Here is a 12,818-nt window from a genome sequence, read left to right as displayed (position 1 = left end):
AGCTGAAATGAAAATTACTCCCTTGCGAAAAAGCAAATTCAAAAACAACTGATGCTAGCAGTTTCGCTGCAGCCTGTGCTTTTAATTAACTTCAAAATGAACCGAACTCTTTTTCACCTTAAGCAAAGGTTCTTTGCTCAGCATTTGTTCTGTTGTCCCCAGGTGTCAGTGCTCTCCACCAGTAAATGCCTCCGAGAAAATCATGCAGGATTGGAACCGGACAGGATACAGCGCAGACTCGATCCCATGGAGCAGCCTCAATGTTTCGGTGAGACCCGTACGCAATGATCTTCAGTGTAATATGCAGGAATCACACACACGCATACGTATAACATGCACTAATGCAACAACTGAAACCTCTACACACAAAAAACTATAAGTGCCATAAATAAATATGACTTGTCAGTACTGTAACAGCTCATCATAATTCATAATTGTAACATTGTTTTCTCTAGATGTGTAAGACACTCCATGGGGCATTTTTGGGTCCTGCCTGCGGCCATCACGGGCCCTACATCCCAGATGTTCTCTTCTGGTCCGTCATCCTCTTCTTCACCACCTTCTTCCTGTCCTCCTTCCTAAAGCAGTTCAAGACAGAAAGATATTTTCCCACCAGGGTGAGATGTTTGCTAGATTTGTTTTTCTACTGTTGGTACCACAACGTTTAAACATGTCACAAATGGCTCAATGCACATCTGAACAAGTTGTTTCTTTACGTCTCTGTGCATACAGTAGTGTGTAGATTCAGCTTAAAGCTTCCCACGCTATGTAAATGTTTACATTGTGTCAGACTTTAGTACGCATGAGCTGTTTCATGTACAGAAAGAAAAGATCTTCTGCATCCTCCCACACAGTAGCAGCTAGTCTTTTATCACTTGGTGTTCTGTGTAGGCAGGTGCTGGTATTGTTATGCTTTCACTGTTGACGTGAATGTAATAATTACTTCAGTTGGATCTCGACAGTGACCTGAAATAAAAGACTGGGGTTATTCTATTTTTTGCTGTGTGTTTTAGTGACAGCAGAAAGCACGCAAGCTCAGCTGCAGTTCCTAAATAAATCGATGAATACAGCTGTGTTGTTTTTGTGTTTTGTAGGTGCGATCCACTATCAGCGACTTTGCTGTGTTTATAACCATCATGATCATGGTGTTGGTGGACTATCTAATGGGGATCCCGTCTCCTAAACTTAATGTCCCTGACCGCTTTGAGGTAGGCAACTATTCCAGCAGGCTGTCTATCTTTATGTATGCATATTTGAATTGCAAGGTGAGATCATATATACTTTCAGGATATTTTTTTCATAGGCAGAGGACTGCATGTAGTACTTTTAAATTACTTAAAAATGTTTTTAATAACTAACTAAATCTAAATGTTTTTTGTCTCTGTTCTTATTTTGGTCTCCACTTAGTCTTTGCCTGTATTTTATTGCATGTGTTGTTTTGTATTATTGTATTGTATTACTCAAAGATCAGTAATCCTACATTTTCTGTTTTAATTCTAAAAGCCTAAACAGGGACAGTGGTTGCAAAGTAGTTGCATTGCATTTTAAATATGAAGCAATGTTTTATATGTTTATTTTTGTCAAGTAAATTAAGAAATGATAAATAAATAAATATTCCTTATATACTAAATGTTGCCTACTCTCCTTTTTCTCTGCAGCCAACTTCAAAGAACAGAGGCTGGCTGATGGACCCGTTAGGAGAGAACCCCTGGTGGACGCTGCTGGTGGCTGCACTTCCTGCCCTGCTCTGCACCATCCTCATCTTTATGGACCAGCAGATCACTGCAGTCATCATCAACCGCAAGGAGCACAAGCTCAAGGTCAGAGCGGCCTGTGGAGCTTTACTTTAGGCATTGTTATATCTCAGAGTCACACACAGGTTTTCCAATGTTGAAGTGTCTTTTTCTGTTTTTGACTGTGGCATCTATCCCTTCTTTACTGTCTGGCAGTGTAGACTGCACCTAAAACTAATCACACAGGTTATATGAATTCCAAATTTTATCAGTGATTTAACATTTTGAATTTATTTTGATGTTAAATATTCCAGTGAGATCAAAATGGATGTTTTCGTTTTTTTTTTGTCACGTGTCTTGCGTAATATTTGGCCGAACAATGATTATGTTTACATTTACAGTGATATTTTACTATTATTCCAATTATGACAATATTCTGAATTTGATATGGGTCATGTAAACAGCATATTTTGTGTAGATTAACAGAACTAGCCCTTTATCTGAACGTAGCATTTTCCGATCAGGACATGGGATAGGCCTGTATTATCTAGATTTTGGGAGAGTTCTTTGAACATGTACACAGTGCTTTCAAATGTTGTACACAAACTAACTCGCCAACAGTTTGCAAGCCAACATTTCTGGTTGGATGGAGAAACAGCTATTTTTAAACATTATGACAGGCTTTGATATCAACAGCTTTTTGGATATTCACAAATATTGCAGCACTAACCTTTTTGAGATGATGGTCGAAGGAATGACAGAAGGAGGCTTTGGTCATATGGTTGAACAAGTCCACTACTGTTGGAAAACTTAGAAAAAAATGCTTTCTTGATCGAAAGAAGCAACAAGCAGCTCCAGTCGTTCCTCTTTTCCATATTTTGATCTGATAAACAACAAGTTAGGGCACATTAATCAGAGTATGCACGACTGCACATAAATGGGAATATTAATGAAGTATTAAATTTCAGTACTCATTTAAACAGCGTGATGGAAATATTATCTATTTAAAAAAAGGGTAAAACCCAGAAAAGTTTGTGGATGTGTACATAGTCAAGAAAAAAAAAGTATGTTTTGTAGGTTTTCTTAATGGTATTTCAAAGTTCATCTTTTCCTGCTGGAACTGATTTTTTTTTTTTTTTTAAAGTTGATAATTCATCCTGCACTTGAGGCATAATAATTTTGTATCTAATGAAACACTTTCTCGAACGTAGACACCAGCAGCTCCGTCGTGTGAATGAGTCTGCATCTCTCCTTCAGAAGCAACACTGTTGGCTTCAGGTCTCAGCTCTAACATTTATGGCCTCACCCCAAACATGACTTAATCATGGCCGTCTTCTTTTTCCATTTCATCCCTGTTGGATTTTTACATTAAAATCCACAGGCGTAGGCGATGGTGGAACGGAGAGTAGTTTGTCCTCATGGCTCCATGTTGAGCTATTAGCTGCTGTCAATGTTAAATTTAGCAGGGGGATGTAATGCAAAGTAAACACTATTGTCTACACTAAATGCCAATCAATCTGTGACAAGTCCTCTCTAGCTCTGTTTTTATGGGAAACTTGTAAATGTATGTAGTTAAATAGCACTCTGATGGCCATTTCATAGGAATTCAAATCACATTTACTAATGTATCAAAACACCATGCGATTAATTTTAATTTTTTATCAACTTTGGTGCTCATTGCTGCCTCTAGCTTGCTCTCTTTATATCTGATCACATGCCCCTCTCTATTCATCTGTAGCTCCATCATCTCCCAGCAGTCCTCTCAGTTCTCCCTTTCTGTCATCCTTAATTACAGTTGAAGCCAACATATTCTCTTGTCAGTTGTTTTGCTGTGTTCATCTCACAGAAATGCTTCTGTAATCTCTTTCAGCCTTGTTTGAAATATTTTTATGCCTTGGGGTTCCACAGCACTGCTGTTTAAAAATAAATCCAGCCCACCTTGAAAATTCATAAAGCAAACATTTGAAACTCAGTATTCTAAGTATAGATTGGCAAATTAAATTTTTTAGACATGCTCCAGAATCTTGTTTTCTGTAACTCTATTTTTACTGAAGGAGTACATTTGCTCCACAGGGACAAACTCTCATTACTGCCGACCTGCCTCTCAGACTTACTTGCTGTCTCTTTTCTCCCTTTGGATCCTGCAGAAAGGCTGTGGCTATCATCTGGATTTGCTGGTAGTGTCAGTTATGTTGGGTGTGTGCTCCATTATGGGCCTGCCGTGGTTCGTCGCTGCAACCGTCCTCTCCATCTCCCACGTTAATAGCCTGAAGGTGGAGTCTGGCTGCTCTGCTCCAGGAGAGCAACCCAAGTTCCTGGGCATCCGGGAGCAGCGGGTCACTGGATTCATGATCTTTGTCCTCATGGGTTGTTCTGTTTTCATGACCTCAGCACTCAAGGTGAGATACAGGAAACACTGGAATAATACTACAAATCATTTTTATTTAATTCTTATTTATGGCACATTCATATTTAACACACTTATAGATCCCCTTTTTAGCATTTTTATTTTTTATTTAAACTCTGGTAATTTGTTGTGGTATGATGTACATATTGTTTTGTATATTTCTTATATTTGTTATAAAAAAGGCAGTATTGAACAGGTGGGTTTTGATGAGTGATTAAAACTGGGAAAGGATGTTGCAGTCACAGATGTGTTTTATATATATATATATATGTGTGTGTGTGTGTGTGTGTGTATGTATGTATGTACTATATATGTGTGTGTGTGTGTGTGTATATATGTATGTATGTACTATATGTGTGTGTGTGTGTGTGTGTGTATATATATAGTGCTCTATACATTATATGTTTTTCCTTTTTCTATTTTTCTCACTTTAACCAATTTTATGGCATCAATATGTATCTAGTAGATTTGAGTGAGTGATTTTTCTTGTGGACCACCAAAAGTTTGATTTGTATTTGCAGCTTTAATAATTTATGCAGTAAAAATTTTGACACTTGGTCTTATACAATATTGCATAATAATATTATACAATATTGCAATACTGTGCTGTTTTGATTTTTTCCTTATCCTTAGAACTAACGCGGTGTCCACAGCAATATGTGGGTTTATATGTAGCAACAACATTGTACAGAAACCTGTCAGATCACATGGGAAAAGTTTTTAGAGGGGCTTGAGCAAATATCATGAGGCTAAAACATATATAACCAAAAGTGATTTTTTGGATCTAAATATGTCAGGAGCACTTCTTAAAAGTAAAGAATGTTATAAAAACCTAAAAAAAATCAAATAAAATAGTGGAACAGCCCTTTAAATATGTTACATATGTTTTCTCTATTCTGTCCTCTTAATTTGTTTCAGTGCAGCAAATCTCATGTGAGCTTTTCGTTTTTGAACTGTAAGATGAATCATTTATTCTTTGGTTGTACTTCTGCTCTTTCTAGTTTATTCCAATGCCAGTCCTGTATGGAGTCTTTCTCTACATGGGTGTCTCGTCCCTCAAAGGCATTCAAGTAAGACTCTACACTGCTGCTCTTTGAAGATAATATGTTTTTTTTTATTCCAAACAGAACGGAAATCATGGGCTGTTTCCCCTTGTAGCACCAAACCTTTGATCTTAATTCACAATCCATAAAAGCGTTTGTTAAATGTGTCCTCTTCTGAATAATGTATTGAAGTTCCCCCTTTCCTCTTGTATTCCCCGTCTTTTTCATTTGCATTTCTTATCTCTCTCACCGAGGCTCTCATTTTCTCTTCCAGTTCTTTGACAGAATCAAGCTGTTCGGCATGCCCGCCAAGCACCAGCCCGATCTGATCTATCTGCGCTACGTTCCGCTGTGGAAGGTCCACATCTTCACCCTGGTGCAGCTCACCTGCTTGGTGCTGCTGTGGGTCATCAAGGTCTCTGCAGCAGCTGTTGTGTTTCCAATGATGGTAATGACCTCAAAGACACATTTTGTGACATTTACATAATATGCTTAAGACTTGGATTAAATTAAATAAAATTTCTAATATCACCAGGATACATAATTAATGTTCTCTGTGGTGTGAGATAAAATGAAGATATTAAATATTTTATCAGTGGAATGCTTTTATTCTTTTTGATAATATTTAATTTGGTTTTGTGATCTAAATTCTGGTCTGAAATAACAGATTCCTGGTCTTTGTGTCTCCAGGTTCTGGCGCTGGTCTTTGTCCGAAAGCTGTTAGACATTTTCTTCACTAAGAGAGAGTTAAGCTGGTTGGATGATTTGATGCCAGAAAGCAAGAAGAAGAAAGAGGATGACAAGAAAAAGAAAGCACGAGAAAAGCTGGTAAAACTCATTTCATGTTGTTTGTTGTTTTTTTTATTTTGGAGCGAAAAGAAGTCAAACTGTGATTCAAGAAGAACGGTGAGAAAAGTTTTTCTAAATATTCTTAAATATCTCTGTTTGCTGCTGCCTTTTATTAAATAAAATGTTTTTTCGTATATATATATATGCATGCCTTGTTGCCAAAATGTGCTATATGAATAAACTGTGTAGATACAGTGTAGGAATCCTGTTATCAAAGCCAGCCTAAAGAGTTAGCTAATAAAAATGCCATGATTTAAGAGGAAGATGACAGTTGTAACCCAGTGTTACCAGTGTTTTACCCGCCTCACTGCAGTCGTGGCAATTCTGTGATTTCGGGTTCCAATGCTGTTTTCATTCAGGAGGAACAGTCCAGACTGCAGGAAGAGGAGGACATGGGACTGAAGGTCAGCTTCGAAGGCTCAAACCGGCTCAGCATCCCGGTGAAAACACTCTCAGGGAGGTGAGTGCTACGGCCCATAAAGCACACTTTAATGCCCAGGTCAGGGATGAAAAGCAGGATTTTATTTCAGATACTTAGTAAGGCATCAGTTGTGTTCTTTGTTTAATTATACAGAACTGTATCACACCAAAGACCTCATCTTTTATGATTCTATTTTCTTTTTTATGGCCTGACTCTTATGAGGCAGTAAAATACATTTTTATAGCTTAAAATGCTGTAAAAAGTTAAAAGTCCCCAAAATATTTACTTCTTCCCTAATAAATGCTTTTATGGCTGATATGGTGCAGAAAAATGAAACAAATAGGTATAGCTCATAGTAAATAATAAACTAGAGCTGTAAAAACATTTTCTGATGCATTATGTACAAATTAAAATGGTAATTCTGACACTGGTCGTCAGCTGTGTGCTATTATGTCCATCTTGAACAGATCATACAGAATAGGACTAGTGACCCACAGCCTCCCAATGGAAGAAGAGGTAGCAGGGTTGTGTGTCTGATGGAAAACATCTGACCCACATGGCTGCGTTCTAACCTTCCTTACTGATACATGGACAGTTAGCGCATGGCCAAAACTGTCGCTCCTCATCTATTTAAAAACAAAACAAACGCCGGCTTTAAAACACACAGCCTTCAGTGTTGTTGTGTTCTTTATTTTTTTCATTTTGAGGGTAAAATGGTCTGCGATAAAATGTTTGTCTTCTTGAAATAATCTCATCCTCGTCTAATTTACTAATTTTGTGCACACAATCATGACAAATAACTTTTGCCTTTAATGCAAAAGGCCCACATTTCTTTATACGTGTTAACATGTAACATACTGTTCAGTCATTTTGTGCTGCTGATTTATTTTCATTTCTGATTTATTTGCATGTTCTGTGTCTTCTTGTTTGAACTGTCTCGCACTGAACCTCTCTCACTGATGTGATGTCTACATGCCTGTCTTCTCTTTGGGTTTGTGTTTGTGTGTGTGTGTGTGTGTGTGTGTGTGTGTGTGTGTGTGTGTGTGTCTGTGTCTGTGTGTGTGTGTCTGTGTGCATTTTCTGCATGTAGTTCTGATTCTGACCCCTTGGTTGTAAATATCTCTGATGAAATGGCCAAAACCGCAGCGTGGAAAGCAGTGAACTCGAGCGCAGAGTCATGTGTCCAACCTGTGAAGCGTAGTGGAAGGTAGCTATGCCATCTCCTGGACTTTTCCAGAGCCCTCCTCCCAACTGCACTACTTTAAACGAATACTTCAACCCCTAAATGAACATTTGTTCAACAGTTACCCAAACTGTGTTACTTGGAATTTTTGAAGAAAACACCATTTCTCACATGACTCCACAGAGAATGAAAAATCCACAAACTGAGGAACTTTCTGATGAATTGAAGTCATAGGGGTTTGTATTTAACAACAGCAAAACTCATTCTCAAAGTCTCATTTAACCAGTCATATGCGCAGTACTTCCCAAACAAAAAGCCTTTACCGACAGGGAACTAAACATAAAGTGAAACTTATTAATGCTCTCTAAAAACCAGACTCCACTGACAAAAACAGTAAATTCAGCTTGTTGAGCTCAGGAGCTGCTGTTCTACCACTGCCTCTGTAAATAAGTTTGTTTTTGTTACTGTGTGACTTTGTTGAATCTAAACTAACCCTTACAACTACTAAAGTTACAAGATAACACAAACTGAGTGACTGAGTGCTAAAAAAGGGTGAAAAATATAGTGAGATAAAATAATATACAATCTGTATTATAACTATTTGTATCTTTCACTTATACAGATACTGTATGAACGTGAATGATGGTTAAATGACTGTTTTTGTCAATAGAGCCTGGCTCATCCATAAGTTTCACTTGGAGTTTAGTTAGCTGTTGGAAAGAACGAGAGAGTCGGTTAGTGCGGATCATACGACTGCATAAATGGGACTTGTTTTATACTGCATGAGTTGTGTGAGAGTTTGTCAAGAATTTACTCCTTTTTTGGATTCTTTGTTCAATGTGGAGGCATGAGGAAAGAAAAAAGATTTCTTGACAACTTCATCCTGACATTGGGTGAGTAACTGATAAACAAATGGTCGTTTGGGGGTGAATGATTCCTTTAATATGATAAAATGTTGAAAGAAAATAATGTTCTGTGTTAGGGTCTACTGAGTTTTATGACTCTGTGAGATTATTTTTATACTGCAGTAAAATAAACTGAAGCTGCCTGGAAGGTAGGAGATCAGGATAGAAAGGTGCATAAAAAATAGTGTTGGGTGTCACAGTCTAAATCCGCACAAGCAAAGATAAGGGTTCATTCTGGTCTCCTTTAGATCTTTATGTTGACAGGAATACTTTTCTACATTACTATATACATAACATTTTAACAGAAGTTGATAGATTTAATCTAGAGTTGTCTATAGCTGCATATTTGAACACAATTATCACAGAAGCCTAGTCATCAACAGGGTGAACTTTAGGTGATAACATCTTTGTTCTGAGAGCCGTGGTAATTGAGCACTAACACTCCTTTTTGCAATTACCCTCCACCCTCTCAGCGCTGCTTTAAATTAGCCAAGTGCTCATCTTGCCTCTGTCTCCACAGCCAGGAGAAGGTGGCCTGCGTTAGAGTCGACGTCAGCCCAGATTTACCAGGAGGGGCCTCCACCACCGAGACCTTCCTGTGATTAACGGAGGCCCTCCCATCCTCTTGATACCTTCTCTCGCACAACACTTTACTCCGCTGACGAGCACCATCTTAGTGGCAAAGGGGGCATAGAACTGGAGCAGCACAACCTGCCTGCGGGTCTCCCTTTGTCAGGGCAGCAGATGAGCTCCCTCAGGGCTGTGAGCCCTACTCCCATGCACAAGCAGTTGCCATGACGCACTGCAGAGCGCACATCACCGAGGATCAAAGGCTATTACTGCCCACCGACGCTCACTGTTTAGGAACTTTTCTCAATCTGCAATTTGTCACACATTAAAACCACAGATGCCAAAGGAAGGGGCCTCACTGGTGAGGATCTTGGACTGTGTGAATCAAATTTAGTTTTAACCCACTGTACATTTTAATTTTAATGTTATTGTTTTATCTGGTCGCAGTACTGTACATTTTCTTTGTAGCTCAGACACAATGAGTTGCGCTGCACTGTTTGTTCAAATGTATTTAAGGTCGGATTAAGACTCTTCACCAGCTTCAGAATTCATTTGATTAAAGCCATTCAGGTACTGTCAGTGCCAGCTGATTATATTTCATAATTAGTCCGGCACAGTAAATGATACAAACCAAACCAGAGGTACAGTCAGATAAATACTACGACGCCACACTACTATTATACCACATACATCTTTGTAGAATTAGCTCATGACTCATCTCTCCTGTCTGCAGGGGAACAGTATTGATATCGCTGCTCGTAAGTTGGTCAGTTTTCACTGTAAACCTCACTGTTCATATTGTATGTGATCTTATAGAAAAATCATTATGTATGTATGTATGTAAACTGTGTTGTTTTCATTTGGACATTAGAGAAAACCTACTTCAGAGGCCATATGAAGTCTGTACTGTACAGTAAGCACTTTGCCAGTATAGTTTCTTACCTGAAATGGATTATAGTGTATTCATGACAAGGTCATTTTTCTCATCGCATCCATAGAGCTTAGAGTTGGGTCGATTTCCGGTTTTGCTGGTCTGGTCTGGTGTAAAAGCTTAAACCGATTTGATTTTGTGCAAATTTTGATGGTTAATTGGCATTTGTCATTATGACAACTTCTAGCAAATTAAAAAGTAGCCTACATCAGCAACTTGTGCTGACAACGACTGTGTTAGGAGATATTCACACTAAGAGCTGGAGCATGCTGTGTCACAAACTGGACTGTTAGTAAATTCAGAGCGCTGTGGAATGTACCGCTCAGTTATCCTGAACAAAACACTCTGAGAGCGGCAGAGTGCGCTCTGGACACTCCGCCTGGGGTGACGAAGCAACAGAGCTCCAAGCAGAGCAGATGTGTGGTAAACTTAACCATTCGATAATTTTTGTATAAATAGAATGCTAAAATATGACAACTAGTTAACATAATATTATGTTTGTTTATCATGGACTAAAGGAGCCACTAGTTTCTGATAGGCTGTGAGCTGAGCACCAACAACATGGAGATTTTCAGTAGAGGTGGGAGGGACAGAGAGGCCACACTGTTTGTTTACTAGAATGTGTTCTTTGGGTGATGAGACAAGACATGGCAGCATTAGTCTCTCAAGGAAACAATTGGCACCAGTATGCCAACATTTTGGTTCTAAACCAACAAAAGAGGTGTTTGGTGTTTGATGTTGCGTTGTGTTGAGCTCAAACTTTTGTCTAACACCCTATTTTTATTTATTCCTGTTGCTCGCTTTGAAAGCTCCACAACAGATGAACAACCAGGTTGTGCAGTTGAACCAGTTCCAGTAAATAACACAATATAAAATGTGTTTTTCGGTTTAAAAAGTACAAACATTAGGAAATAACAAGTACTCAACTATGTTTTGAGCGGTTACATGTCCAGTCTGATCTCAAGTGCACAGCTGATATGGATGTTGTTCATTTACATGACAGAACAAAAGTGCTTATTTAAAGGATTCAGTGTCAGAGAAATGATGTTTCGCGATGGGACAAAATCATCAGATGCTAATTTGCTGTTAGGACATGGTGTCATTTTGTTCCACTTCGGAGCGACTGCTGAGTCAAGTGTGACACTCAAAATTCAGACACTCAAAATTCAGTATACCAGTCTGGTTTGCTGTTAGATTGAAAATCAAACTGGTTTGAAATTTTTTACACCGGCCCAGTCCTCATAGAGCTGTTGTTCAAATGTCAGTTAAAAAACTCAGGAATCTTGAATGATTTCTGACTGTGGTCACTTGATACTTTTTTGTCACAGCACAGTGATAATTAGTCTGCTGCATTTCAAGTCATCGCTGTTATTACAACTATTTTAATAAATGCTGTAAATCATAAAATATAGCGCGGTGCAGAATAAAAAACAGAATATCCCCGACCCCAGTTAGATGCACCGGTTTTTATACTGTCTGTATAACTGTTGGTAATAGTGTGTGTGTGTGTGTGTGTGTGTGTGTGTGTGTGTGTGTGTGTGTGTGTGTGTGTGTGTGTGTGTGTGTGTGTGTGTGTGTGTGTGTGTGTGTGTGTGTGTGTGTGTGTGTGTGTGGTGTAAAGATAATTTGGTATGTTTAGCGTTGCAAATCATTTTATGCAAAATATTTCTACAGTAAATGTAAAAACTTATATTCTATGAAGTTGTTCTTATTTTGCTAAGTGCAGTCCTGTTTTAGCAATAAGTATTCTATACTGTGCAACGTATAGACTCATGAACCTGGCTAACATTCAGGCAAAGAATAATTTGTGACATGATTTTTGTGTCTGTTTCATCGGCTCTGTCTGTGTGTGGCTACAGTTACTCTACGGACAATAGCTTACGTGCCTTGTCGAAGCTCTTTATGTGCAAGTCTTGTACTGATTATTTTAAGTGTTCAGAACAGACGTACAGGTACACACGCGTGACGGCACACAAACGCCAAAGACAGACCAACATAACTTCATTAGAGTGAACCAGTACGCGGCTTCTGTCTGTCGTAGTGTTATTCCACGTCTGTGTGAACGTCGTAGACCGAGCCACCGACTCAAAACAGTGTAATTTTATCTTTTATCTTAATACTGTTTTTGTGTGTGTTCTGCTGTCACAGCTCTAGTGTTTGCTCACATTTGAAAGTCAACCATATTGAAATAATGTTTTTTATTGATCAGTGAATGTCAAATTTATTGTACCAACAACATAGAAAATGAAGTCGGGGACATTTTGCTAAACATGTTTTCTAAAAATCCTAAATTCAGTCACAAGTATGTCACGATTCCCTTACACATATAGACCATTTGATAAAAAAAAACAAATGTGAGTTGTCGATCAGTGGACTCATCACATTAAAGTGAACATCCGCCAACTGATTAATTCATACTATTGTTTATTTAAAATTAAAAATAGCCTGTTTTCACAGATCAGTTTCAACATGAGCTTAAAGAGGTGGATCAACTGTCAACAACAAAAAGGTGGAGATTTGACACTCGTTAATCACTTAGTAAAACTGCGTTTGTTCTGATGTACAGACACAACATCAGTGAAGCACACAGCGTCCTGTTGTTAGTTGAATGATGACTTTTGTCATGAGCAATCGGTGCAAAGCAATAAAAGTGAATACATGGTGATTTTCTTGTCTTTATTCAGATCACACTGTGAGCTTTACGGGATAAAGTGCTCATATTTGAATGTGTTTGGCAGTTTTGTTCTCTGGTGTTACAGATGTGAGTCTTAGATTT

At 38.4% G+C, this 12,818-nt stretch overlaps 1 protein-coding gene across 10 annotated transcripts in view; it reads left to right on the top strand.

Annotated features, from left to right (window-relative positions):
* LOC121957467 (sodium bicarbonate cotransporter 3-like) overlaps positions 1-12,707 on the top strand; it is a 56,179-nt gene extending 43,472 nt beyond the window's left edge. For 8 of the 10 annotated variants that reach the window (XM_088090582.1, XM_088090586.1, XM_042506043.2 and 5 more), the window contains 11 exons: positions 163-268; positions 456-617; positions 1,095-1,208; positions 1,659-1,820; positions 3,881-4,132; positions 5,142-5,210; positions 5,458-5,631; positions 5,874-6,011; positions 6,392-6,492; positions 7,544-7,660; positions 9,062-12,707. In XM_088090582.1, coding sequence (XP_087946708.1) covers positions 163-268; positions 456-617; positions 1,095-1,208; positions 1,659-1,820; positions 3,881-4,132; positions 5,142-5,210; positions 5,458-5,631; positions 5,874-6,011; positions 6,392-6,492; positions 7,544-7,660; positions 9,062-9,143 — 1,477 coding nt within the window. In that variant the 3' untranslated portion in view covers positions 9,144-12,707. Of the gene's footprint in view, positions 1-162; positions 269-455; positions 618-1,094; positions 1,209-1,658; positions 1,821-3,880; positions 4,133-5,141; positions 5,211-5,457; positions 5,632-5,873; positions 6,012-6,391; positions 6,493-6,920; positions 6,970-7,543; positions 7,661-9,061 lie in introns of all 10 variants that reach the window. The other 2 variants (XM_088090587.1, XM_088090584.1) reach the window with 2 other exon arrangements.
* The last annotated feature ends 111 nt before the right edge of the window (positions 12,708-12,818 follow it).

Source organism: Plectropomus leopardus, chromosome 17, assembly GCF_026936395.1.
Source record: "Plectropomus leopardus strain MGB_pleo_1.0 chromosome 17, ASM2693639v1, whole genome shotgun sequence".
NCBI lineage: Eukaryota > Metazoa > Chordata > Actinopteri > Perciformes > Serranidae > Plectropomus > Plectropomus leopardus.
Note: the sequence above shows the minus strand (reverse complement) of the source record. Positions and strands in the feature narration are given on the sequence as shown.